General features: G+C 57.2%; 2 protein-coding genes across 7 annotated transcripts; one reads left to right on the top strand and one right to left on the bottom strand.

Annotated features, from left to right (window-relative positions):
- Positions 1-1,545: 1,545 nt before the first annotated feature.
- Positions 1,546-23,710, top strand: UBXN11 (UBX domain protein 11). 6 transcript variants are annotated; one of them, XM_070383235.1, is made up of 15 exons: positions 1,546-1,616; positions 6,150-6,255; positions 7,013-7,041; positions 7,617-7,715; positions 9,098-9,165; positions 9,650-9,704; positions 10,211-10,287; positions 12,548-12,656; positions 19,945-20,159; positions 20,421-20,498; positions 21,461-21,578; positions 21,703-21,806; positions 23,037-23,110; positions 23,187-23,327; positions 23,408-23,703. In XM_070383235.1, exons 2-15 carry the CDS (start codon positions 6,185-6,187, stop codon positions 23,628-23,630), a joined length of 1,461 nt encoding a protein of 486 aa, XP_070239336.1. In that variant the 5' UTR covers positions 1,546-1,616; positions 6,150-6,184; the 3' UTR covers positions 23,631-23,703. The 6 variants fall into 6 exon arrangements, with proteins under 6 accessions (XP_070239336.1, XP_070239339.1, XP_070239334.1 ...); XM_070383238.1 differs by having other exon boundaries at positions 9,098-9,198; positions 21,461-21,515; positions 23,408-23,699; XM_070383233.1 differs by having other exon boundaries at positions 9,098-9,198; positions 23,067-23,110; positions 23,408-23,691.
- Positions 23,711-24,287: 577 nt separating this feature from the next.
- On the bottom strand, positions 24,288-25,778 carry SH3BGRL3 (SH3 domain binding glutamate rich protein like 3). Its single transcript, XM_005895876.3, has 3 exons — positions 25,598-25,778; positions 24,850-25,017; positions 24,288-24,738 (listed from the first exon to the last, which is right to left on the bottom strand). The coding sequence occupies exons 1-3, from the start codon at positions 25,643-25,645 to the stop codon at positions 24,673-24,675; spliced, it is 282 nt and encodes a 93-aa protein (XP_005895938.1). The 5' UTR covers positions 25,646-25,778; the 3' UTR covers positions 24,288-24,672.
- Between the last annotated feature and the right edge of the window lie 677 nt (positions 25,779-26,455).

The following is a 26,455-nucleotide window of genomic DNA, read 5'->3' as shown; positions in this document are numbered from 1 at the left end:
TAAAGTGGGAGCTTCAAGAAACAGCACAGACTCTGAAGGCAGACAATTCTGGGTTTGAATCCACTTTTCTGCTTTCTACCTGCACAGTCTTGAGCAAGTTGCTTTACTTCTCTGAGCTTCAGTTTTCTCATCTCTAAAGCTCATAATTTTGGCATCTGGCACTTGGAAGATGCTCATTAATTAGTAGGTCCTTTCAGTTTCCAATTGGTGTGTAAAGAATGCCTCAAGGAGCCTGCCCTCCCCTAAAAGCAGTAGGTTAGAGAGTCAAATGGAAAATATTAATAAGTGCAGTTGGAGACATGCAGATAAAGGGCTTTGGTAGTTGAGCCAAGTTATAAGGAAGTGGGTGCTGGAAATCATAAGACACCCAGATCATCACAGCTGGATGACTATGAGATAATGATAAGTGAGATAATGATAACAAAAGTTAAAAGCAGGAAATGTTTTGAAAACTTACTCTGTATGGATATTGTGATAGGTATTCAGTATGTATTGTCTCGTTTAATTCTCACGGCAACTCTGTGGGGTGGGTTTGTGGTGGTTGTTGAGTCACTAAGTCATATCTGATTCTTTGGGACCCCATAGACTGCAGCACACCAGGCTTTACTGTCCTTCACTGTCTCCTGGAGTTTGCTCAAACTCATGTCCATTGAGTCAGTGATGCCATCCAACCATCTCATCCTCTGTTGCCCTCTTCTCCTCTTGCCCTCAATCTTTCCCAGCATCAGGGTCTTTTCCCACAAGTCTGCTCTTCGCATCAGGTGGCCAAACTATTGGAACTTCAGCGTGAGCTTTTGCAATAAATATTGAGTTGATTTCCTCTAGGATTGACTGGTTTGATATTATCCCCACTTTACAAAAGAAATTAAGGTAACTTGCTCAAGGACACACACATAGCCCGGGACTCCTGGTGCCAAAGACCATGCTCTTAACAAAACTATCTCTAGTTGCTCTAATCCAACAGGTTGTTTTTCATGTGAGGCTCGGGAGGGGGAAGGGTCTCACCCAAAGTCACTCTAAGTATCTCACCCAACAGCAGGAGTCTTACTCGAATTTTTACATAAAGGAAATAGAATCTGAGCGTCTCTTCGGGGCGCCAAGAAATTAGCAGAGAAATGCAGATTTAAGAAGCATTTATTAAGTACTTGTATCATTTCAATTCATGCTCAAAATAACTTCCCTTTAGTACTGTACTGATCAGATGGACAAACAAGCTCAGCAGGATAAATGTAATTTCTCCCAAAATCAATTTAATAAAACAGTGGCATGGTCAGGACTGCACATTCAGGTCCAGAGGCTTCCAGCAGCTTCGTGAATCTAATCCCAATTCTCCGCTTTCTGTGCCCTGGGGTAGTAGGAAAGGACTCTCAACTTTCCCTAAACCCCGAGTCCGCTCAGAGCGGTGGGTTCTGGGATTCGCAGTATTCCCCGCGATGAGTTTAGACTTCGTGGGCCAATAGAATTCGAGTAGAGACAGCTGTACCCGCCTCCGCTGCCTCCTGGTTGCTCAGGGACCCCTCATGCATTAGCCAATGAGAAGCACACGGGTCCTGGTCGCCTGGGAAACCGTGTGACAACAAGATGGCGGCGCCGCGGGTGGTTCTGCGGCCTGCGTGGTGAGTTACAGAAAGGCCCCAGACCTTTCTGCTCGTGGAGTCCTTCTCACATAGGCTGGGGCCCTCACCGCGAGAGCCTCGAGGACATGCGAGCCCCACATCCCGGCCCCTCCAGTAGACTCCCCGCGCCTGGGAGCAGATTCAGGCCGCCGCCTACCACGGCTATGGGCGGAGGCAGAGGGTTGACGACTTCCAGGGAGGGTCTCGTGGTAGAAGTCGCGTGGTGAGCGCTTCCAGCTGAGATTTAGGGAATGAAGGTGTGCAGCCTGCTGGCCCGTGTCCGCGCTGGAGAGCACTGGAACCTGTTGGAAGACCAATTTGACTCTCAAAGCTTGAGTCTGAAGAGGCAGGCAGTCTAACCTTTAGCCGCCTCCGGCTTGAGGAGGAAGACACAGTCTCCCCGCCCCATCATTCCCCCCCCGCGCCACCCCAGAAAAAACCCAAAGTGAAGGGAATAGACGTGGCTTTGTCCCCAGGGTTCCCAATCTGAGGGAGGAGACACAGCCCTTCTTCGCTCAAGAAGTCCCCAGGCGGAAGGAAAGGAATAGTCGTTGTCCTCAGGGGTCTCCTATGATCACACGGGAAAATTGATCTGGAGAAGGTGTGTTGGATTGGCTTGGAGTGAGATTGGAAGCAGGGAAGTCGGTTTGGGGCCATTGTGACAGCCCCAAAGAAGGGCAGTGAGAGTCCCTCTAGGATGGCCAACGGCGCCACGGGAGGAGGAGCTGTGTGTGAGAAAGGTGCAGGGTTTACCCTGCAGGATTCCGGAACTGATGGGATTAGAGGGGAAAAAGGAGGGAAATTTTTTGTTTGGATCAGTTCAGTTCAGTTGCTCAGTCATGTCCGACTCTTTGCGACCCCATGCATCGCAGCACGCCAGGCCTCCCTGTCTATCACCAACTCCCGGAGTTCACTCAAACTCACAAACATCTAGTTGGTGATGCCATCCAGCCATCTCATCCTCTGTCGTCCCCTTTTCCTCCTGCCCCCAATCCCTCCCAGCATCAGAATCTTTTCCAGTGAGTCAGCTCTTCGCACGAGGTGGCCAAAGTACTGGAATTTCAGCTTTAGCAGCATTCCTTCCAAAGAAATCCCAGGGCTGATCTCCTTCAGAATGGACTGGTTGTATCTCCTTGCAGTCCAAGGGACTCTCAAGAGTTCTCCAACACCACACTTCAAAAGCATCAATTCTTTGGCGGTCAGCTTTCTTCACAGTCCAACTCTCACATCCATACATGACCACTGGAAAAACCATAGCCTTGACTAGACGGACCTTTGTTGGCAAAGTAACGTCTCTGCTTTTGAATATGCTGTCTAGTTTGGTCATAGCTTTTCTTCCAAGGAGCAAGAGTCTTTTAATTTCATGGCTGCAGTCACCATCTGCAGTGATTTTGGAGCCCCCAAAAATAAAGTCTCTCACTGTTTCCATTGTTTCCCCATCTATTTGCCATGAAGTGATGTGACCAGAGGCCATGATCTTGGTTTTCTGAATGTTGAGTTTTAAGCCAACTTTTTCACTCTCATCTTTCACTTTCATTAAGAGGCTCTTTAGTTCTTTGCTTTCTGCCATAAGGGTGGTGTCATCTGCATATCTGAGGTTATTGGTATTTCTCCTGGCAATCTTGATTCCAGCTTGTGCTTCATCCAGCCTGGCATTTCACATGATGTACTCTGCCTATAAGTTAAATAAACAGGGTGACAATATACAGCCTTGACTACTCCTTTCCCAATTTGGAACCAGTCTGTTGTTCCATGTCCAGTTCTAACTGTTGCTTCTTGACCTGCATACAGATTTCTCAGGAGGTAGGTAAGGTGGTCTGGTACTTCCATCTCTTGAAGAATTTCCCACAGTTTGTTGTGATCCACACAGTCAAAGGCTTTGGCATAGCCAATAAAACAGAAGTAGATGTTTTTCTGGAACTCTCTTGCTTTTTCGGTGATCCAACAGATGTTGGCAACTTGATCTCTGGTTCCTCTGCCTTTTCTAAAACCAGCTTGAACAACTGGAAGTTCAGGGTTCACGTACTGTTGAAGCCTGGCTTGGAGAATTTTGAGCATTACTTTACTAGTGTGTGAGATGAGTGCAGTTGTGGCGGTAGTTTGAGCATTCTTTGGCATTGCCTTTCTTTGGGATTGGAATGAAAACTGACCTTTTCCAGTCCTGTGGCCACTGCTGAGTTTTCCAAATTTGCTGGCATATTGAGTGCAGCACTTTCACAGCATCATGTTTTAAGATTTGAAATAGCTCAACTGGAATTCCATCACCTCCGCTAGCTTTGTTCATAGTGATTCGTCCTAAGGCCCAGTTGACTTCGCATTCCTAGATGTCTGGCTCTAGGTGAGGGATCACATCATTGTGGTTATTTGGGTCATGTAGATATTTTTTGTATAGTTCTTCTGTGTATTCTTGCCATCTCTTCTTAATATCTTCTGCTTCTGTTAGGTCCATACCATTTCTGTCCTTTATTGTGCCCATCTTTGCATGAAATGTTCCCTTGGTATCTCTAATTTTCTTGAAGAAATCTCTAGTCTTTCTTTCCCATTCTATTGTTTTCCTCTATTTCTTTGCATTGATCACTGAAGAAGGCTTTCTTATCTCTCCTTGCTGTTCTTTGGAACTCTGCATTCACATGGGTATATCTTTCCTTTTCTCCTTTGCCTTTCACTTCTCTTCTTTTCTCAGCTATTTGTAAGACCTGCTCAGACAACCATTTTGCCTTTTATCATTTCTTTTTCTTGGGGATGGTCTTGATCACTGCCTCCTGTACAGTGTCACAAACCTCCATCCATAGTTCTTCAGGCACTCTGTCTATCAGATCTAGTCCCTTGAATCTGTTTGTCACTTCCACTGAATAATCATAAGGGATTTGATTTAGGTCATACCTGAATGGTCTAGTGGTTTTCCTTAGTTTCTTCAACTTAAGTCTGAATTTTGCAATAAGGAGTTCATGATTTGTGCCACAGTCAGCTCCCAGCAAGGAAGTCTGGAATTTTGATTTTTTTTTTTCCTGTGGGTGAGAAGGAGCCATTGGGAGTATTTAGCAGGGAAGCGACCTGTCAGCTTTGTGTGTAAGAAGATCCCTCTGGCGGTGTGTGGAGACTGGTGCAGGGAGCCACAGGGGCTATCACACTTGGCCACACAAACCGCGAGGATGCCTGAGCGAGATGGCAGGAACCAATGGCACCCCACTCCAGTACTCTTGCCTGGAAAATCCCATGGACAGAGGAGCCTGGTGCGCTGCAGTCCATGGGGTCGCTAAGAGTCGGACACGACTGAGCGACTTCACTTTCACTTTTCACTTTCTTGCATTGGAGAAGGAAATGGCAACCCACTCCAGTGTTCTTGCCTGGAGAGTCCCAGGGACGGGGGAGCCTGGTGGGCTGCCGTCTATGGGTCGCACAGAGTCGGACACGACTGAAGTGACTTAGCAGCAGGTAGGCTGGGGGCAGATTGGGGAGGCTGGATGCTGGGTGATGGGGTGAGGAGACTCTGGGCCTGGTCCTTGGAGGGCACCTTTGAGTGAGGGCGGGGCATGAGTCCCAAACTCCAGAATCAGGACCAAGGAAGCTGCCTCCTGGTGATGCAGGTCCCCGTCCCTGCTTCACGGGAAAATGCGGGGGGAAGGCCAGGGCCACGCATTTCCAAAGTGGAGCTAAAGACTTGACTCAGGATCTAGTGGAGGTCGTCTGACCAAGATGTCTAGATATTGGCCACATGATACACTTAATTCACTGAATAGTGACCTTTAATTGCATCCCTGATGTTCATTCATCTTTCCTGAGGGAAGAGGAAAGGAAGGGAAACAAACATTTATGAGGGCCTTCTGTGTGCTAATAACATCAGCAGTCACAAGTTACATTTTTAAGTAATTCCTTTGCGTGTGGCCCTGGGCTAGGTGATTTAAGTGTGTTACCCCTGCCTGGCTGATACTGTTACCATCCCCACTTTATGCTACAGGAAAGTGAGGCGCAGGCTATACTGGTGCTGGAACCTGTCCAGAGCCTGGCTCTTGACTTCCTGCCACGTGCAGTGTCTTGGTAGAACCCTGCCTTGGGGTTGCCCCTCTCTGGCTCTGAGATGTTGGAGGTGGCACCTGGTTCCAGTAGGAGGGGAGGGACACCCGGGCTTTGTGATGAGCAACTTTGTGAGGACCAGGTCCTTGAGAGATGGACAAAAGCCCCTGGCCACCTGGGTGGTCTTGTGCCCGGGATGGAGGTCTGCGGAAGTCCTGGTTGAGTGGCCAGCCTCTGCCCCCATCACACCCCATTGCCCATTTCTCGGGTACTGCTAGGCCAGAGGCCTCCAGGAGCAGAGCAGAGAGCTAGATATCCAGCGGAGCAGGTGGGCATCAAGCATGGGATCCTGAGGCCAGGTTGCCTCCAGAAACTTCTGCAGGGGCTGTGGGAAGACATGAGGGGCACCGTCCCCTGGACAGTGCCCTCTCCTCGGAAAAGTAGGCAGGGAAGGGCAGGTTTCAGGCTGCTCCCTGGTCCTCAGTGACTGTCCCCAAGGGCTGACTTCTTTCTTCTCAGGGGGTTCCCGATGGCTAGAGTCTAGAAGTAGAAATATGAGCTCACCTTTGGCCTCCCTTGGCAAGACCCGGAGAGTGCCTCTACAGTCGGAGCCTGTGAATCCTGGGTAAGGAGCCAGCCTCCTGGAATCTTTGTGTCCATGCCCCTGCCTCCTCCTGGCCCCTCCCATGAACTCAGAGATTGACTCCTAGCGTCTTGGGGAAGCAGTAGGAAGTGGTGTATCTTTCCCTGGCCACCTCTTCTTTCTCGCCCCGTCTTCTGGGAGGCTGTCCGTGTGTCTGAGCACACCCTCCAGTGAGGTGTGGGCTGTGGGGTAGCTCTTCCACTTATTCGTTGTTCATGAATTAGTTCTGCAGACGCTGATGGCCCAGCCCTTCTGGGCCTGGCCACGGTACATGCTGGGCTCTCAGTGAAGGGAAGCCTAGTCATCATTCTGTCGCTTTCATCTTTGCAAAGCATTTTTTTTTTACCCCTCTCCTTGTTCTTCTGAACCCCACTTTGAGTCATCCGTGTCATGGCCAAGGGGGTCCAGAGAGGTTAAGTGACAGGCCTGGGGTCCTGCAGCCATTTCAGAGCAGAGCTGGGGCTGGGCTCCTGGGCTGGGGCGCTCTTGTGGTCCTCTCCCCAAGGCTCTGCCCTTCAGCTGTTGCCCATCTGTCTCCGTCGGGAGGAGTCAGATACCCTGACGCCTGTGCCTTGGCTCACCCCCTGGCCAGGATGGGATTGGGGGTGGGTGTCCTCACGAGGCATCTTTTTTAGGCTTGGCGAGGGGGGACCTGGTGCCAAAGCCCCCCCCACCTCGCCATGGCAGTCCAGGGGGTCTCAACTTGTCTGTCTTCCTTCTCCTTCCTGCCCGTTCCCAGGAGGCGGGGGATAAAAATCTACGGAAATGGTAAGTGTGGGCTCTGGCCCACGGGCCCTCCTCGCCTCCTTGCGTTTGGGCGGATGGAGAGAAAGAGCACGGTGAACTGCCTTGTCAGTCGGGGTGGCTGGCCTGCGACAGTGCTGCCCGCGGCCCTCGGGTTAGGAGACTCCACACCCTGAACAGGGATGTCCTGACTAACGTTGGAATCCCTCTGCTCACTGTGGGGTGGGCTCTGAGGGCGCCAGACCCCCACCCGCCTCCCCCGCCCATGACAGCCGCCTCCAGCCCATTACAGCCTTTTCTCCTTGAAGCCCAGTCTGCATATGGCTGCCTTGCCTCCTGCAGGCTCAGACCTTTGCATCCCAACAGCACTCTAGCCCCAACTCTGATGCAGGCTTTGGCCCCTCAGGGCCCCCCAGGAGCTGGGCTGGGAGAACAAGAGGCCTGTTCTGGTTGGATCCTTGCTCTCCAGCACCCCAAGTTTTCTCTCTTCATACGCGGGGAGTGGGAAGGGGGAGAGGGACAGAGTACAGGCTGTTTCATCTCGGCCAGGGCCCAGGGCCTCAGCCGCAGAGCGGTGACCTGGGCATCCCTGTCTGCAGAAGATGAGGTGGACATGCTGAATGGCGCTCATGGCTCAGAAGAAAGGATCTCTGTCCCTTCCTGCTATGGTGGCATAGGTGCCCCTGTGAGTAGGCAAGGTGAGTGCAGACGCCCAAAGGGGTCTGAGTCCCTGGCATCAGGAAAGGCCCCAGTGAGAGAGGCCGTGAGAGGTATGGCCTCGCCTCCTGCCTGCTGGGTCAGAGGCAGCTGCTTCTGCTCCTGGCTGACTGTGGGCACGTGCCTGCACCCCAGACCTGTTCAGAGCTTGGCTTGGCATGAAGCCGCACATGGGCCCTGCCCTTAGCTCAGGTCTGTTCAAGCCCCAGGGCAGGCTGTGGCTGGCACCTAGGGCTCCGTAGTTGCGGCCTGTGGGCTTAGTTGTACTATGGCACGTGGGATCTTAGTTCCCTGACCAGGGATCAAACCCATGTCCCCTGCATTGCAAGGCAGATTCTTAACCACGGGGCCACCAGGGAAGTCCCTAATTTAAAACATTGTCAGCCAACAAAAAAGTTGAAATAGTTCAGCAGATGCTCACACATCCCCCTCTGTATTCGGTAATAAGTGACATTTTGCTGTGCTTGCTTTCTCTCCTTATACACGTCTGGAGGAACACAAGTGTATTTTTTTTGATGAACCATTTGGAAATCAGTCACAGATACCGTGACAGTTCAGCTCTAAGCACTTCCCTGTGCGTCTTCTAGGAAGAAGGAAATACGTAACCACGATGCTGTGATAACATCTCGGAATGTGAACAACTCAGTACCTGACATCCCCGTGTTCCAAAATTCCTCCCACAGCTTTTTTCACTGATTTGGGTTCTACGTGAGAGTCGTGTCATGCGTCTTACTGTTGTACTTCTGCAGAGCAGAGTCCCTGCCTCTTTTAAACAATGATGCTTTTTGAAGAGTCCAGGCCACCTGCCCTGCAGGATGGGCCCCATTGTGATTTGTCCCCGTGCCGTTAACTTGCTCCTCTGTCCACTGTACTGCCTGTGAATTAGGGGTGAGATTAGACATGTGATTCAGCTGAGGGTGAACTTTTCGACACTGTTTGTAATGTGACCTGGATGTTGTACCACTTCTTTGTATGTCTTGAGTGCATTACTGAATCTCTGTGCCTCAGATTCCCAAAGCAGTTCATTTCCTCAGAAAAGCTGACACATGAAGTGTTTAGAATAGTCCCCATTGTCTAGGGGCTTCCCTGGTGGCTCCAAAGGTAAAGAATCTGTCTGCAATGCAGGAGACCCTGGTTTCATCCCTGGGTTGGGAAGATCCCCTGGAGAAGGGCATGGTAACCCACTCCTGTATTCTTGCCTGGAGAATCCCATGGACAGAGGAGCCTGGCAGGCTATAGTATAGGTTGCAGCTGCTGTTAGCACGCCTCTTTCCACGTTTGGGGATCTCTCCCCCCTCCCCTGGACCCCCACCCCATCAGCCTCAGCTCTAGGCTGGGTTTGAGGACCTTGTCTGGTTGGCAGTCCCTGTGTACAATGACTCGGAGCTGGTGGCCACCCTGACACGGAAACTGCGGGATCTGGAACGGCAGGTGAAGGCCCAGACTGATGAGATACTGTCCAAGGTGGGCCCCCAGTGGGCAGAGGGCCAGGGTCTGGTCGGAGGGGTGGAAGGGCCCGGGCTGGGGAGGCCAGTGAGGCTACTCTTGCAGTAGGCCAGAGATGATGGGTTTTCGAACCATCTCCCTGACCAGACCTCCCACCTTGGGGGCCATGTCTGGCCTGGGACTGATGTGGGTCCCTGTGACCTGAGCACAGAGCCTCAAGGTCTTCACCTCCGAGCTAGGCCTTCACCCTCAGGTTGGGTGGCAGCAGTGGCTGCTTAATGCTGGGCACTTGGGGGTGCCCCACACCCTTCCCCCACCTTGGTGGAGCCACAAAAGGGCTCATCTGAGGTACAGGAGTGGTGGCTGCACCCAGGGTGGGACAGGGGCTTCAAGCAGGCTCTTCCCATCCAGAAGGGCTGTGGGCTCTGGAAGCCACCAGGCCCGCTCCCCTCCCACCTCCCTGCTGCAGACTCGGAAGATACAGGCCCTGGAGGAGATGGTGGAGACTCTCGAGAAGCACCAGGGTAAGAGGCCCTCTCTGCGGGCTGGCCAGCTCACCCCTGCACCTCCCCTGGGGCTAGTGACCCCTGGGCATCAGGGCTCCAGAGCATCTGGCTGAGTCCCATGTGTGTGTATGGGGGGGAGTGGTCTGGACAACGGAGCCCAGAGAGGAGCAGTGACACCCAGGACGGTGCCCTTCTGTGTGGGACCGAGTCCCCTGGGGCACAGCCCTAGCCCAGCCCTGAGTACAGAAAAGCCTGGAGGAAATGCCGCCCGCAGGAGCCTTGCTCTGAGGGAGGGGGGTGGGGGGATGGAGGTTGGTGACCTCCTGAGAGCCCGGGTGTCCCCTCTTCAAGGTCAGGGGAAGGGGCCAAGAGGTGACTCTCAGGGGAATCCCTTGAGTTTTCAGAGGGGCAGCTTCTCCAGGTAAGCCTCGGGCCAAAGCTCTGGTCAAAGCCAGAAGCGAGCAGCCTGGCAGCCTAGGTGCAGGGGCCGTGGAACCCCTCCCGTCTCCCCCCTACCTCCCCAGGCAAGGTGAGCCTGCAGCGGCAGGAGGAGCTGGAGACGGTGTGTGCGAAGCTGCAGCGGCAGGTTGGGGAGATGGAGGTGAGGGAGGTGGCGTGCCCACAGCTGTCTGCCCCCAGAGCCAGGGTCAGAGCCCGCTTCTCTGGGGTCTCCTCAGCGCACACCCCACACAGGGCCCCTCCCCGCTTCCTCAGTTTCGTCTCACCCACTCTCCTCCGGCCACGGCGGGGACCTGCCTCAGGTTCTGTGGGTCTGTCAAGTCCTTTCCCACCTCAGGACCTTGGTCCAGTGCCGTCCCTTCCACCTGAAATGGGTTTTCCCACCTACCCCTGGTGAGTTTTCACTCATCCTCTCAAAGTGTCAGGTTGAGGCCGGGGGCCCTTCCCTAGGGGACCCCCTTGAACTCTGACCTGGGCAGGTTCTCCCTCCTGGGCTTTCTTAGAACCACACCTCTTCTTCTCTGGGGGACCACAGACTCCACGAGGGAGGGAGGGAAGGACGCTTTTCCCCTGTTGGGTGGGGCCTGGCCGTGTGTGCGTGCCGTGTCGCTCAGAGCCGCTCCCTGCCTCTGGAGGTAGCATTGCACTCACCCAGGGTCACCTGTCTTGCCCCCTTTCATATAGCAAGGCTTGAACCGGAGGGACCCTAGGTTCCAAGGAGGGTCCTGGGCACACATGCTTCCTCAGTGCTGCCCCCCACGCCCCAACTCCCTCACCAGCCCTGTCAGAAGCTCTTCCTGAGGTCTCCGCTCCACAGAGTTGCTCTCCAAAGCCCCAACCTAAGAGCACAGATGCAAACTCCCAAGCCGCTGCTGCAGCTGAGGGCCCTTGGCGCCCAGGCCTCTTCCTACCTGAGGCTGTGGGCGCACAGCTGCTCCCTGAGAAGTCCGCTGGGATACTGCCCACAGCCATGCAGCTTCGCTGAGCCGCCACCACAGGGCCGAGGGCTGCCCACCCAGGGCAGAGGACACTGGGGCTCCCACCTTCACACTGTTCATGCATCTGTTGCTCCCTTAATTTAGGAAACTCATCCAAAGTCTTTCCTATGTGCCCTGCCCTCGTGGGGCTGATAGTCTAGAGGGGACAGACACATATACAAGTATGTAGGAAGAGCCACAAGTACAGAATACGCTGAAATAGTTCAAGGGGTGACGCAACAGAGACTAGCTGGGATTTGGGCCACTCTGAGGGGTGACGTTGGGCAAGAGATACAGAGGATGAGGTGAGGTGTCAGGGAAAAGAGGATCCAAGCCAAAGAGAGGAAAGCTTCCACTTCCTCCTGCCATGTCTTGGGCTTGTGGCTGGGAGCTGTGGGGAGCGAAAGGGAGAAGGGGGAGAGGCCACAGGGACCACATCCCGGAGCCAGGCGCAGTGGGGAACAGGATCCCGGAGTGTGGAAACCGTAGGCAGGTTTGAGGTGGAGGAGTGGGCCGGGGAAGGCAGGCAGACGAGCAGTTTGGCAGTCCGGGAGGAAGAGGGCTGTGGCTTGGCCCAGGGGAGAGGAAGCAGAGCGGGTGCAGGACTCAAGTCTGCTGTGGCACGGGTGCCACAGGCCTGGGGGGTCCTGGGGGTGGGCAGGGAGAGGATCAGGTGATGGAGGAAGCCAGCGCCACTGACCGAGACCAGGAGGCTGAGGGAACGACGTTTGGGAATCTTGACTGTTTGGGCCAGTTCATTTTGAGTCCGAGATGCCTGTGGGAGGTCTTTTAAGTGGCTAGAAATCTGAAACTGAAAAGGAACGTGTTGCAAGAGATGAGCACAGAAGTGTGCCTGCTGGGTTAGGCACTGGGCAGGTGGCCGCCTGCAAGGAGTTGCAGTGAGCTGTGGAGCTGGAGGCCCAGCGGGAGTGGGTGGAGGAAGGGCGTGGGGATGAGGAAGCAGCACCAGGAAGTATGGACGACTCAGAAGCCCTCCTGTGGCAAAGGATTGTGAGGCCAGCCCTGGAGAGGCCACACGTGGGTGGGCATACCTCTGAGCCCGCAGAGCGAGGCGTTCCTGCCCCTCCTCCCACTCGGGCCAGACCCACACGGCCTCCCGCAGCCATCATGGCTGCCTTCAGCGAGTTCCTACTTGTGCCGGGGTCTGTGCTAAGGACATACACGTCAGTCATCTTCACAAGCTTCGTCTGACAACTCCCATTTTACAAGGAGAAGCCTCAGGCTCTAGGAGAAGGGGCCTCCCAAGGCCACAGCGAGGAAGTGGCCCAGAGGCCTGGCCCCATAACCCCACGGCCCCATTGGCCAAGACCTGAAGTGGGGGGCTGCATGATGCCACCAGTTCCCTGGGAAGGGGCTGAGCTGACAGTGAGCGCCCCCTGATGCCTCCGGCTTCTCTCCTCCCAGCGGTTCCTCGGTGACTACGGGCTGCAGTGGGTGGGTGAGCCCATGGACCAGGAGGACTCGGAGGATGGCGAGAAGGACTGGATGACGGCCAAGAAGTTCTGGAAGCCAGGTAGAGTTGGGGTCCACCCTGGCCCCTCCTGCAAAGGAAACTCCAACAGCTCTGGATGGCCCGCAGCTGTTGGGACACCAGCTCATTCGCGCCCCCGCTCCTCTGCCTTGCTGCTGTCACGGGGGCAGGAGAGAGAGGCCCCAGCCTCCAACACTGACCACCTAACCCCGGACTCTGCTTGCTCAAGTTGCTAAAGGCTCCAGGGACCCAGAGATGCAAAATGTTAACAAGACCTCCCTTGTCTCAGGCACTATAGTTTACAAAATGTCACCCATTCAAAAGCTGTGGCCCTTAGAAGCGATTCCCCATCCTTTGGAAGCCGCCTCTCAGTCCAGGGCTCAGCCACCTCTTTAGACTGCCTCTCCAGGTTCATCTGTAGCAAACCATTGGAATCCACCCACTTCTGTGGAACGCCACCGCTTTTTAACTCTACCGCTAATATCCAGAGGGATGCACTCCAGAGATTTGGGGCCACTGAACTGGCTGGGTTCTGAAAGCTGGGTCCATTCTTCCATCATTGCCTGGAAGGTAGTTCTCCAGGTTGTGGAGTTGGTCACACTTATCCTGGGTGTGACCAGAATGTGAGGTGGGTTCTCATCTCCGCCCTCCCACCTAGCCCCGGTGTGATTTGGATACTCAAGTTCCATTCTCTGAGCCTCCAGTTCCTCATCAGTAGATGGGGCTGGGGTAGGGAACTGCTACCCACTCCAGCATTCTTGCCTGGGAAATCCCATGGACAGAGGAGCCTGGCGGGCTACAGTCCATGGGGTCGCAAAGAGTCAGACATGACTGAGCGACTTTCACTTTCATTCTTCCCTGTGGAGTTAATTAGGAGCCGTGAGTTGGACACAGCATCTGGCACTGACCTTGCAGGTTGTCAGTCCACAAATGGGAGCTCTCATTGTTTTCCGCCATCAGAAGGCAGTGGCAGTCTCGTGGGAGCGTGGGGTTGGCCCTCGGGACCATCTGGAAGGCACCTACCCTGTCCTAATTTCATAAGTTTCCTGCTGGGTAAAAACCCAGGCTGAAAACCTGAGAGTCCCACCTTCTGCACTTTGAGCAGATCCCCCTAAGTCTCGGGGCACAACCCCCTCACCCTTTTTGCAAAAGTATCATTTCCCATTTGTACCACATTACTAACTTAAGGCATTTTTATAAGTAGCCTTGACATGGGCCAGGAATGATTCCATTTTACAGATAAGAAAACAGAGGCACTTAAGTCTGAAGACTGTTGAGGGAAAGGGCAAGACTTAAGGCTGAGAGCCCATTGGGAGGTGGTTACAGTCATCCAGGGTAGAAGATAATATGATGCCCAGCATATGGGTGGGGCTGGTGAGGAGGGGCAGAGCAGAGAGATTTAGGAAGAGAATCCCTGGTCTTGACGATGACTGTACATCAGGGAGAGGGTGGGAGGAACCTGGGGGTACCCTGGGGAGCAGGGCTGTGGGGAAGATGCCCAGTCCTTTTGGGACATGGCAAAGCTGGGGGACTGTATGGCGCTCAGGCCGTGCCAGGAGCTGAACCCTGTGCAGAGTGCTCAGTGTCTCCAAGGACCTCTGCCCCGATGAAAGGCGAGACCTGGCAGGCAACTGCCAGAAGCTGTAAGAATGTCCCTCCCTGGGGTCTAGGACCAAAGGCCTGCCAGCACTTCGCGCGCGTACACACACCCCCCACCCCACCCCACCCCGCGTGGTGTGCCGGCTCAGGCCTCGTGTGGCCCTGCTGACTTGTGGGAGGCCAGACGTCCTCCTGGGCAGTGGGGCCTCCCTGCTCCTTTGGGGAAGAGGTCAGACCAGACAGCCAGTTTCTGGACCTGGCTCTGTGGATTCCAGCCTCTTCCCTCAAAGAGAGAGCAGCCCCACCTCCCCTGCGTTGTTTGTTTTTGCTCAGAGTACGCCGCTCTGAAGTCACTTGGGAAAGCCACCCGACCGCGAGCTCTCCGTCTTTCTTCTGCCGTTCGATTCTTCAGCAGGGAGGGGCCTCAGTTTAGCTCTCCTGCCAGAGGAACAACATGTTTCTCATTTCTAGCAGCTTTTTCTCTAGGGACTGCCCCAGCTTTTTCCCTTCTCCCCACAGCCTTGTCCCCAGGGGCTAGCTTGCCCCTGCCCCAAGGGTCCTCGGGTCCCTGAAGCTGGTCTCTGGCTGGCCCTGTTGCTCTGGCCTGTTTCTTAGGCTGTCTGATCCCCTGGAGAAGGAAATGGCAACCTACTCCCATCTTCTTGCTTGGGGAAATGCCATGGACCGAGGAGCCTGGAGGGCTTCCGTCCATGGGGGTCACAAAAGAGTCAGATACGACTTAGTGACTCAACAACAGCTGTTGGCTTCCACCCCCCGCAGACCCTGGGGCAGCAGGCCAGCTGACAGGTGAGCTGGGGTATCTGTATTAGGCAAACAGGCTGATCCAAACTTTCTAGAGCCTGGGACTCTTGCCTTAGGGAGGACAGTTGATTAGGCCAACGAAGGGCCCAGGGGCTTGAGAGGAAGCCTTGCAAGGGCTTGGCCCCGGGCCAGGTCATTCTCCCCTTCCCACCAGTAAGCTGCGTGGAGGCCGTGCCAGGCGCTGCAGGGTGTGCAGAGACATGAAAGGCACCGTTCAGCTCTGGTCCTAACCACCTTCGAGTCAGGTGCTGCGCCTCAGGGCTGAGAGCTCCGGCCAACTCTGAGTCCTCACTCCCTTCTCCCCACCCCTCTGAGCACTTCAGTCCTCCAACCCCTTGTCCAGTTCCTGCTTTCCTCCTACCATCCTCACCTCCCCAACCCTTTTCCCCAAGCCTAGGCTCCTGCATCTCCGCTCCAGAAGCCACCCTGCCTCCTCTGTGGGGCTGCAACCGGCTTCACTCATCCCCAGGTGGCCCTCGAGCCCCTGGAACTGGGTTGGCCTAGACCTCAGGCAGGCTGGCCGCCTCCCACCAGCTCAGGCCTGTGCTGTGACCACTTCCCCTGCAAGTGCCCTGCCCCCTTTTCTCCACTCCTTTGAAGCTCAGCTCAAAGCCCACCTGCTCGAGCAAATGTGCATGGAGCGCCTGCTTGGCGCCAGGCATGGTGCCGCCCTGCAGCTGCCTGGGCACATGGTTAAGGGCCCTGCGTTAGAGTGAAAGCCTTAAAGGCCCTGGCTGAAGAGGGGGGCGTGGGTCAGATCAGACCCTGTGCGGGGAGACCGCTTTCCCCTCTGAGTCCACATCCTGCCCTGTGAAGTGAGGAGATGGCACGATTGACCACCCCTCCCCAGGCCATGGAGAGCCCCGCGTGCCCCTAGTGTGTGTGGCGCATCCTTGCAGGTCGATGCGCAGTCAGTGACCAGGGACTGTGTCCATTTACTGCTCTGGCCTGCTCTGCTCCGGAGCGCCAGCACGGGCTCGCTCGACCCAAAGGCCAGGGGCAGATGCCCATGCAGGGCCTGGGTGCCCTGGCCTGGGTGGTCGGAGCCCCTGCACAGGATGAGGGGGGATGGGCAGCGTGATGCTCAGAGGAGTGGCCTGAGCAGTCGGACCCTGCTGAGTCAGGCTGGTTGTGGTGCCAGAGGTAACCAGGCTCTGGGGGCCTGTTTTCTCCCTGCTGGTTCCTCTGAAGAGCGGAGCAACTGTAGGCAAAGTCCCCAGAGCAGGGCCTGGCTTGCAGGTGTGTGGAAGCAGTGGGTTTGCTTCCTGTTCAACCGCCTTCGCCTGGGTGCTTGGGGACGGGCCTGCCAGGGTGCCTCAGCCACTGCTGGCATTTCACGGCAGCCAGCTGGGCCTCCCACAAGGGTGGGCCCCCCACTCAACCTGCACGTAGTCACAGGGTCTAACCCGCCTATGGGCCCTGCGGCCCCATTGGTGGCACTTAACCACATGCCACGGGCACCGTTTGTCTCCGTCTCCTTTGCTCAAGTCTGAGCCTGAGGAGGGCAGAACCCTGGGCGTGGGCACCACCATGCTGCTCAGGGCGGGCAGAGCATGGCCGCTCCAGGCACGCTTGCTGGATGGCGGGGTGGTGGGTGGAGGAGTGGGTCCAGGGCTTCTTCAGCAACGCTCTCTGGGCCAGGCTCAGGGCTGGATGCTCTTGCTGGTGTAGCCAGGAAGACAGACAAAATGACAACAACCTGTGACAAGGACCGAGAGTGGGCCCGAGGGTTCCAGAAACCCAGGAGGAACAGGGACCTAGGCTCGGGGTGAGGGGAGGGGCTCCTGACAAGGGCCTCCTCAGAGGTGGTGAGAGGGCGCCCCGAACCCTGAGGTGAGCAAGAGGGAGGGGCGCGAGTGACAGCAGCGGCCGTCTGCCAGGCACTTCCCGTGAGCCTCCCTGCAGCCCTGTGAAGTGCGGCCTGTTATCGTCCTCGTTGTGTGGAAGAGGAAGCTGAGGCCCAGAGACGCTGGCCCACGTGCCCAGGGTCCCACAGCTAGGAAGTGGTAGCCCTGCTCGTACGGCCCCAGAGCGTGAGCCCGGAGAGCCTTCCGACAGCGGCTGCAGAGCTGGGGCCCAGAGGCTCTGGGCCCCGAGGGTCAGGGAGCGTGGACTCGATCTCCGAGCCTCAGCACTCCCCTCCAGAAGTAAAATCATGGGCCCTCACAAGTTGGATGAGGGTCTCCCTGCACTGTGCCCCCTCCTTGGGAAGGAACCCGCCCCCCGCCCCGTAAGCAGATTCTGAAGAACCAGCACTGAGAGGCAGCCTGCGTGGCCACAGAGGACAAAGGCCGAGGGTCACCTGGGCCCTGCACACGGTGTGACCTGGGGCGTGTTGCCTCCTTGGGCCCAGTCTCCTCATCTGTAGAGTGGAAGCAGGAAGGCCTGCCTCTCGGTGCTTGGCATGTAGTCAGCTCACCCCCGGATCTTGTGGGAAGGATGGAGAGTTCTAGTATCTCCCCCCAACTCCCTGGAGAAACTGCAGCTCAGAGAGCAAGTGCCCCACTTGACCTCTGTCTGACCTGCCTCATCCCATGTGACGTGGCTGCCAGGTTGTTGGGGGTCTGGGGGCCCCCGGCTTCTGTTGAGCACTCCCTGCTGCGAGAGGGTGATGCCTGGCTCTTCCCGCCTTATTCTTTCGGCCCTGGTTTGTCCAGAGCTGCGTTTCCTTCTCTGGGGGTGCCTTGTCTCACTTCGGATCTGTGGCATCTGATACCTGCCAGCCCACCCTGCTTTCACTTCTCCACCCTGGCTGGGAGAGATTTCCTTGGCAAACTGTCCCTTTCCCTTTTGTGGCTTCTGGGCGTCCTCCCCTGGCCTTCTGCCTGCGCCTTTCCTGCCGACCCAACAGCTCCCTGAAAGAGCCCAGGCCCCAGGAGGCGGCTCCTCTTGGCTCTGCTCTGCATGGCCGCCTCTGGCCAAGTCACGTGACTTCCTGGGCCTCGCTTTCCCATCTGTAGGAAGCTAGGGACAGGGGCAGGCGTGGAAAGTGATGAGCTGCTCTGTTGTTATTTTTAGGTTTACGGAGATGTTCTGAAAGTAGTTAGTTATTAAAGGAAAATAGTGTCTTGATGTTGTTCTGACTCATACCAGGGATACCCAGGATGTTCTGTGAGTTTTTCGTGGGAGTCTCAGGGACCCCAGGGGACCCTAGGAGAGGGTGGGGCAGGTGCAGCCCCTACAGCAGTAGAAGGTGCAGACAGGCAGAGGGGAAGGCCAGCTGGGGCCTACCGTTTCAGCAGCCACAAAGGCAACAGGAAATAGGGCCACCCACATCTGTACTTCCCCTGGTACAGTAACTGCACCTCTGTGGGGGAAGGAACTGGGTCCCCAGAATCCTGACCCACATCCTGCCGCACCTTGGCTGTCGTGGTGAAAAACAACTTCCAAGGAGGACCAGAAAGCCCCACCGGTGTTTGTTTTCATTTTTTTGCTTTTGGCTGCACCGTGTGGCAGGCATGTGGGATCTCAGTTTCCCTAGCAGGAATCGAACTTGTGCCCCCTGTATTGGAAGCACAGAGTCTTAATCACTGGACTGCCAGGGAAGTCCCCAGTCATCAGTATTTTGTAGCCTTGCCACCCTAGTAGATGACTTACTTGGGGGCTGCTGCTGCTGCTGCTAAGTCGCTTCAGTCGTGTCCGACTCTGTGTGACCCCAAAGACAGCAGCCCACCAGGCTCCCCCGTCCCTAGGATTCTCCAGGCAAGAATACTGGAGTGGGTTGCCATTTCCTTCTCCAATGCATGAAAGTGAAAAGTGAAAGTGAAGTTGCTCAGTCGTGTCCGACTCTTAGAGACCCCATGGACTGCAGCCTACCAGGCCCCTCTGTCCATGGGATTTTCCAGGCAAGAGTACTGGAGTGGAGTGCCATTGCCTTCTCTGACTTGGGGGCTAGATCCCTTCAAAGACTGAGAACAGGCTCCTGGCCTGCGCCCACCAGCATCCCAGCTGCCCTGTCCCCCTTTCTGCGCTGGCACCTGTCCTGACTGTCCCCACCACCCCACGAAGCTTAGGAACAGCTATATGGAGAAGCAGAGGCCAAAGCTGCCAGCTTGTCAAAGGGCTCTGTGACTCAAGAAACATATGTCCAATCCAAGGTCTGTCCCATGTCCATTCTGTCCAGTGGCTGTCCTGACCCTCGCCTCCCTCTCCTGATGGTGCAGATGGGTGGGAAAAACAGATTTTAGGTCAACCACTTCTTCTAACTCACCAAGTGGCCTGGGGCAAGTCACTTTCCGTCTCTGTGGGCCTGTTTCCTCATGTGTAAAATGGAGATAAATAAGCCCTGGCTCGTAGCCCATTCCTGCGCGGTGGACTTGTTAACAGTAGCTGACAGACACATGCTCGTTGGAAGCCTTACATGGTCCTCTTGGATCCTCACACCCTCCTGGTACTGTCATCATCCCCTTCCAGAAGAGAATGCTCTGGTGCAGAGCGGTAAAATGACTTGACCAGGGTGATGCAGGAAGGAGGGGAAGAGCTGGAATTTGAGCTCAGACCGTTGGGAACTCAGCACTGAGCCTTTCAGCTGCTAACCCCGTGCCTGGCACGTCTGACCCGGGATGAGTCCTGCTCCCACCACTTACTCGTGTGTCCCTAGGCCAGCCTTTAACCTCTAGCCTTTCGTTTCCTAATATGGAAAATGGGGATGTTCATGGTCCCTACAGCATAGGGTTGGCATGAAGAGAGAATAGGATAATAGATGGTAAACCCCTCGCACAAAGCAGATGCTCACTAAAAGACAGCCAGTATTATTATCTAGGTCAGCTGTCCTTCTCCCTCTCCAGGGGGGTCACTTAAAGAGATGCTAAGTCCCCTGCCCAGCGTGGGAAGGGGCCATGGAAGCCAGGGCCCCGGAACACACAGCAGCCCCTAAGAGAGGCTTATGGGTGTCTATCCGCTTTGCCAGGGGACTCGTTGGTTCCTCCCGAGGTGGACTTTGACAGGCTGCTGGCCAGCCTGAAAGATCTCAGCGAGCTGGTGGAGGACAGCGACACCCAGGTGATGCCAGTGCCCGACAGAGTGCCGCACCAGACCCTTGAACCCATCCCGCTGAGGCTCTACCGGAATGGCATCGTGATGTTCAATGGGCCCTTCCGGCCCTTCCACGATCCCTCCACACAGGTAGGAGTGACAGGGATGGGGAGACAGGCCCAAGCACCCTCAAGCTGCTCCGGTGGCCAACCCCTTGCTCACCATTAAATGGGCCCAGCTCTCCCCCAGCACCCCAGGCTCATGTGCAGCCTTCAGCAGCACTCCTACCTGCCCGAGCCCTGGGGCTCTACTTCCAGAGTAGGATCCACAGAGGGAGCCCGGCCCCGTAGCCTGCCATCTAGACAGGAAACAGGGTCCAGCCCAGGCCTCATCCGACCTCTCTCCCCACAGCGCTGCCTCCGAGACATACTGGATGGCTTCTTCCCCTCAGAGCTCCAGCGGCTGTACCCTGATGGCGTCCCCTTTAAGGTGATGGGCTGATCCCAGATCCACTCACTCACTCCCAGTGTGGGGATTTTGCAGGGGGGGTGGGATTGCTTTCTCAGGCCTCACCTAGAGGCGCTACTCCACTTCAGGGGACCCCCCCCCACCATCTGATGACCTCTCCAGAAGGAGAGGGAGCCTGAAACCAGCCTGGGAAGGGAGCTGGGAGGCTGTGGTGGCCCCTGGGGCTCTAGCAGCAGCAGCAGCAGCAGCCTGAAGCAGGGAAGGCTGGTGGCTGAGCAGCAGGCAGTGCCCCCTGCTGGCTGCCTCGAAGCACAGCCTTCAGCTGCCTGGGACCCTCCTCCACCACGTCCAGGACACCCGGACCAACTGGGGACAGTGAAGAGTCCATGCAAAAGCGACCTGGCTTCCCCTAGGGGCTCCTGGCGTCTCCTGGTTGGGGTGGAAGGCAGTGCCTTGGGAGGAGGCAGATGTTGGAACTAAAGAACTTGAGGTGCAGCCAGCCCCCTGCTGTGGGGGTGGTGGGCGGTGAGATGAGGGTGACTGGACCAACCTGAGGCGGTGCCCCCGAGGGTGGTGTGTTAGTTCCACAATGTGAGCATGTGAGGGAGCGCGTGCCAGCCGGGCTTGGAAACTACCGTGAGTCACGACCGGGGGTGTTCGAGGCAGTGCGTGCCAAGCCAGGCTTTGGCCTCTCCTAAACACCCTCATCCCTCCCCTGCTCTGGGAGGGGGATGTCAGTACTGTGACTCCAGCTGGCATGATGAGGGGAGCTTGCAGGGAGAGCAGGGATCAGGTGGGTGAGAGCTGCACAAATGGCAGGTCTCCTGCTCTCTCCCAGGGCCTCCGCTTCCTCATCTGTAAAATGGGGATTGTGTCAGGCCACCCCACGGGCCTATTCCTGGGGTCTCTGGGCACGGAGGGGTGGGGATGAAGCCCAGGGCTGAAGAGCTGTGCCTGCCACTGTTTCCCTTCCTTCTTGCCAGGTGAGTGACCTGCGCAGTCAGGTCTACCCAGAGCATGGGCTGGACCCATTCCCAGGTGAGGGCCGCGTGGTAGGCCTGCAGAGGATTCGAAAACCCTTGGACAGCATAGAGCATTCAGGTGAGCTCAGCCCTGTGGCTGAGCCAGGTGGTGGGAATGCTGTGCCCAACAAGCTCCAGGTGGGCCTCCTCCACCATCACTCCAGTCCCCGCCCGACCAAGGTTCCCCGATGCCTTCCCTGCAGGCTCCAGGATGACCGCCGAGAAGTTTCTGAACAGGCTCCCCAAATTTGTGATCCGACAAGGCGAGGTGATTGACATCCGGGGCCCGATCCGGGATACCCTGCAGGTGAGCCCAGCCCTGGCTCTCCGGGCCTTACTGTGTGTGGTTGCCATCAACCCTCACCCAGCTGGCCAGAGCAGTGGTTAATCTGGAGGCTCAGGCTTGGGGGCCCCTCAGGATGGCCTGCATGGAGAGACAGGCCCCTCACAGCTAGCTGTTCCACTGTCTCCTGGAAATGATGGAGCTGCTGAGGGCTCTGAGTAGGGACCAGAAAGCATCTGGCACAATATGGGAGCAGGAGCTGTAAGAACGGGCAGGTCAGGGGACTCTAGGTTGGGGGTGAGCCCAAGTCCAGGTCACCCCCTCGAGGTTCAGTCTGAAATACACCTTCCTGGGCTTCACAGAACTTGCCATTCCCTCTTCTCACTCCCTGTCCTCTTCTCCCCGTGAAAGGTACCAAACCCGTTTCCACCCCTGACTCTGCCTTCACCACACGTGGCCAAGTCCTGCCAGATCTGTCGATCCCCAGAACTGCTCCCAAATCCATCTCTTCTCTCCATTTCTGTCCCTGCCAACCTAGCCCAGGCTCCCGTGTCTCCCAGACAACTGCAGTGGCCCCCTCACTGACCTCACCTCCACTCCCACCCTGCCAGCCATCCTTCCCCAGCAGCCTCTGTGCCCTTTTAAAAATGCAAATTGGATCTTGGCTCTTCCCTGTTGAAACCCTCCAGTGGTTCCTAGGTAAAGCCTGTCATTCCTTCCTGGTCCTCTTCCCATCTTTTACCTTTTCTTTCTTCCCAGTCCAGCCTAATCCCCATGAACTAAGAAAGAGAGTGAAGTCGCTCAGTCGTGTCCGACTCTTTGGGACCCCATGGACTGTAGCCTACCAGGCTCCGTTCATGGGATTTTCCAGACTCTCGAATATATCACCTCTTCTCAGAAGCCTTCTCTCATCTATGCTATCTGGGATATCCTTCCCCCGCCCTCCTTCCATTTCTAAGAACTCTTCATCCTTCAGTCAGCTCAGGTGTCATTTCCCTAGGGAAATGCTGGGTTAGGCATCCAGCCTGGTCGCTGTCGGATTACGTCTTCCCCACTAGAATAAGGGAATGATGGAGCCACCTCTCAAAGCTTCCCTTCTGTTTCCTCTCCTTGGGCCCCAGTTTACACACTGGGCCCCTTTTGGCTCACTGGTCTCATCCATCCCTGGGCAGGGAGATGTCCCCTGTAGGGGTTGGGGGAGGCCCTGACTCTGGCAGGGTCCAGGGCTCTGTCCACTTCATCAATGCTTTCCAGAACTGCTGCCCATTGCCTGTCCGGATCCAGGAGATCGTGGTGGAGACGCCTGCCTTGGCTGCTGAGCGTGCGAGGTGAGGGCCGAGTGGAAAGGTGAGGACGCTGGGCTTGAGTTCCTCGGGGGAGCACTGACGACCTCTGGGTCCGCAGGAGCCGGGAGTCTCCGGAGTCGCCGGCGCCCCTGCTCTCCATGCTGCGCATCAAGTCTGAGAACGGCGAGCAGGCTTTCCTGCTGATGATGCGGCCGGAAGACAGGGTCGGCGATGTTCGCGCCCTGCTCGCACAGGCCAGGTGGGCGCGGGGCACGGATGGCGACCGCAGTGGGGCTCAAGCGCCACGACCCAACCTGATCTGTGCTTCCCTGTCCCCAGGGCCGTGGAGCCCAGCACCTTCGAGATCTTCAGTACGTTCCCGCCCACAGTCTACAACGACGACGCGCTCACACTGCAGGCCGCGGGCCTGGTGCCCAACGCCACGCTGCTGCTTCGGGTTCGTCGGGCCTCGCCGCCCGCCCCGGCCCCAAATAAACCGCCCGCCCGCCTGATACCGGCTGCTCCGCGAGGCTGTCTTGGCGGGGCAGCCCCGCTGCGCTAGCTCTGCGGAGGGGGCGGCGCCCACCCGATCCGCTGTAACCCGAGCCCCAGCGGGCGGCCCTGGCCCTGGGTCTTTGTCCTGTAGGTTCCTCTTTGGGCCCTGAGGGCTTAGCTGCTCCAGGGGAAGGAGGGCCCGGGCCCCGCCCCAGCCCAGCGGCTCCTGGGCCAGCGTGCAGCCAGCGGATCCCTGCGCCCAGACACGCACAGGACAAGCACGTAGACACTTCAACACTGCATCAGAGCCACTGCCCCCACCCTGGCAGAACTGCACCTGGGCACCCACTTCCACGACACCCCCACACCGAGCTGAGCTGTCGGGACACAGACAGGAGGGCACAGGGTACCACCCTGTTACTGACTGGCATGCAAACATGCAGTGCACACCAGGGCACAAGCGCATCATGGACACCACCACACGCACGAGCACTGCAGGGTGACCCACCCCCCAGTATCTCTAGAGACCAACGGTCCAACACAATTGTGTGCGTGTGTGTTCTGGGCATATATCCAAACGCATGCACTGTCACACACACAAAGGTGCCACACGGGACTGCCAGTCGACCTGCCCACCGAGCACAGCCTCAGCACAATCACGTCTACCACTAGCTTTGCTCAGAGCCAGGACCTGGGAGGCACAGGCCACACCAGACAGACACGGTGCCAATGGAATGGAACATTTAATTGTTTCTGCGGTGCTCCCGGATGGGGATTGCGGGGCCTTTGGCAGAGCCTTGGCTAATGGAATCAACAAAGGTGCCCATCAGCCAGTGCCAGGCAGGGTGGCAGCCTCAGGACCGAGCTGAGGACAACCAGCACTTGGGCTGTTGCTTAAGACAATTTCTGAGACCGGTGGGTGAGGAATGTTGCTGCTGAATGGAGAAGAGGGGGCTTACAGTTAGGGGAGGAGAAGGGGTCTTGGGTTGAGGGGAGAGGCCCCCCGTTCAGGTTAGGAATAACAGGGAAGTTGGTCACAAGGTCCTTCATGGCCGGGGTGATGGCTGGGGAGGGGAATGTGATGACGAAGTCCAGGGGGCTGACTTGGCTCAGGCCAGTTTCAGGAACTCCTGCAGTGTGTTTTGTTCCACAGCCTCCACGAAGAGCTCATAGTCCTAGGGGAGGGGAAGAGAAGCGGTCACCAGAGTGCTGGTGTTCTGTCTCAGGTCTGACTCTGGCTGGTATCCTCCTGTAACGCTCCCTCCACCCCCACCCGAGGCCCATACCCCACAATACTGGTCCCCGTTGACAATCTGGGGTGGGGTGGCCTTGGGGTTGCCGGCCAAGGCTCGCATCTCGTCCCGCAGGGCGTTGTCTTGGGAGATGTCCACTAGCTGGTACTGGATGCGCTTCCCATCCAGGATGCGGGTCACCTCACTCTGCTGGGACTTGATCTGGGGGCAGAGGGCGGGTAGAGGTTAGCGGGCAGCCTGGAAGGTTGAGGGGGAGAATCCTGGGCAGGGACAAAGGGGCTGTGGTCAGGAGCTATGGTCCCCCCTGTCCCTCTACACACCCTAGGGGAGGGTTCTGGCTACAGGGAGTTGGGAGGATGAGTCAGGCTTGTGGTGGTGTGGGAGGAGAGAGGGACCACCAACCATGAGGAGGGGAGTCAGGGTGAAGGTAAGAGAGAAATTCAGGGTGGGGAGAGCCAGGAGCTCAGCAAGGGGAAAGCAGGGCAGGCCTGGGTGGAGGCTGGTAAGGGGCCACCCCCGCCCCAAGTATAGACACAGTGGAGAGAGGAAGGGCCAGATAAGGACAGGGTCAAGGATCGGCCTCGTAGTGGGGGTGCGGAGGACCCAGGATGCCCTCAGTAAATGTTCAAGGTTCAGGATGGGGCTGTAGAACCTGCCCCCAGCCCAACTCCCGGAGGCCATGCCCAGCACCTCGGCGCCCCCGCCCTGGGGGCGGGTCCCAGGCGCTGGGTCCAGAGCCCCGGAACCGCCGCCCGCGCTCTAGCCCAGGGCGCACACTCACTTCGCGGGAGCCGGTGACCGACGTGCTGTAGACGCGCAGGCCGCTCATGCTGCGGGTGGACCGACGGGAGGGCAGGCAGACAGACGGCGGTGGCAGCAGCTGCACGGCCTAGAGACGAGGCCGCCGCGCTCGGGAGCGGTTTCCTTCCTGCTCTGCCCGCGAGTCACCGCTCTCGGGACCAATGGGCGGCGCGGACAGGCGCGCGGACGGGGCGGGGCTTGCGCGACCCCGCCCCGCGCACCGCCGGGCCCCCTCCCCTCCCCCTGGGGGACTGGGCGCGCCGGGGACCCGCGTCCCACGCAGGGCTGCCCGTTTCAGCCCTCCCCGGCCTGGGGCTCACAGTGTGAGGCCAGGGAGCGATCTGACGGAAAGGGCGGGGGGAGGGGCTTGGCAGAGGCCGCCTCAGCCTCGCCCAGGTTTGCTGCACCCAACTGGTTGCCCTCCCCCGGGTGCCACGACGCCGCTGCTCAGCTTTGAAGGTTCGGGGCTGTTCTCAGTTCCCCGCCCAGGGAACCTGGCTCCAGTCGAGCATTGTCCTGTGGGCCACCCACACATAGCTAACCCCGAGGGGCACGCCACGACAGTGACAACCCCTCGCTGCGAGTTTTCCCCAGAGCTCCTCTCCCTCCGCTCAGATAGGCAGGTTCAGACAAGGGTGGTGGCCGGAGACAGGGCCACGCCCTCAAAGAGCCAAATGGGGGCCAAGGTGAGAAAGGCTTCTAGCTCTGGACCCGGTGCAGGCAGAGGCTGGCAGTGGGGTTCCCGAGTCTGGCTGGGCCCTTGTTAAAAATCCACAGCTGGTCTGGGGGTGGCCCCAGCCCCACCGGGACTTCATGCTGCATATGACCCTCCAAAAAC

Source organism: Bos mutus, chromosome 2 (assembly GCF_027580195.1).
Source record: "Bos mutus isolate GX-2022 chromosome 2, NWIPB_WYAK_1.1, whole genome shotgun sequence".
Lineage (NCBI taxonomy): Eukaryota > Metazoa > Chordata > Mammalia > Artiodactyla > Bovidae > Bos > Bos mutus.
This window is presented reverse-complemented; position numbering and strand designations above follow the sequence as displayed.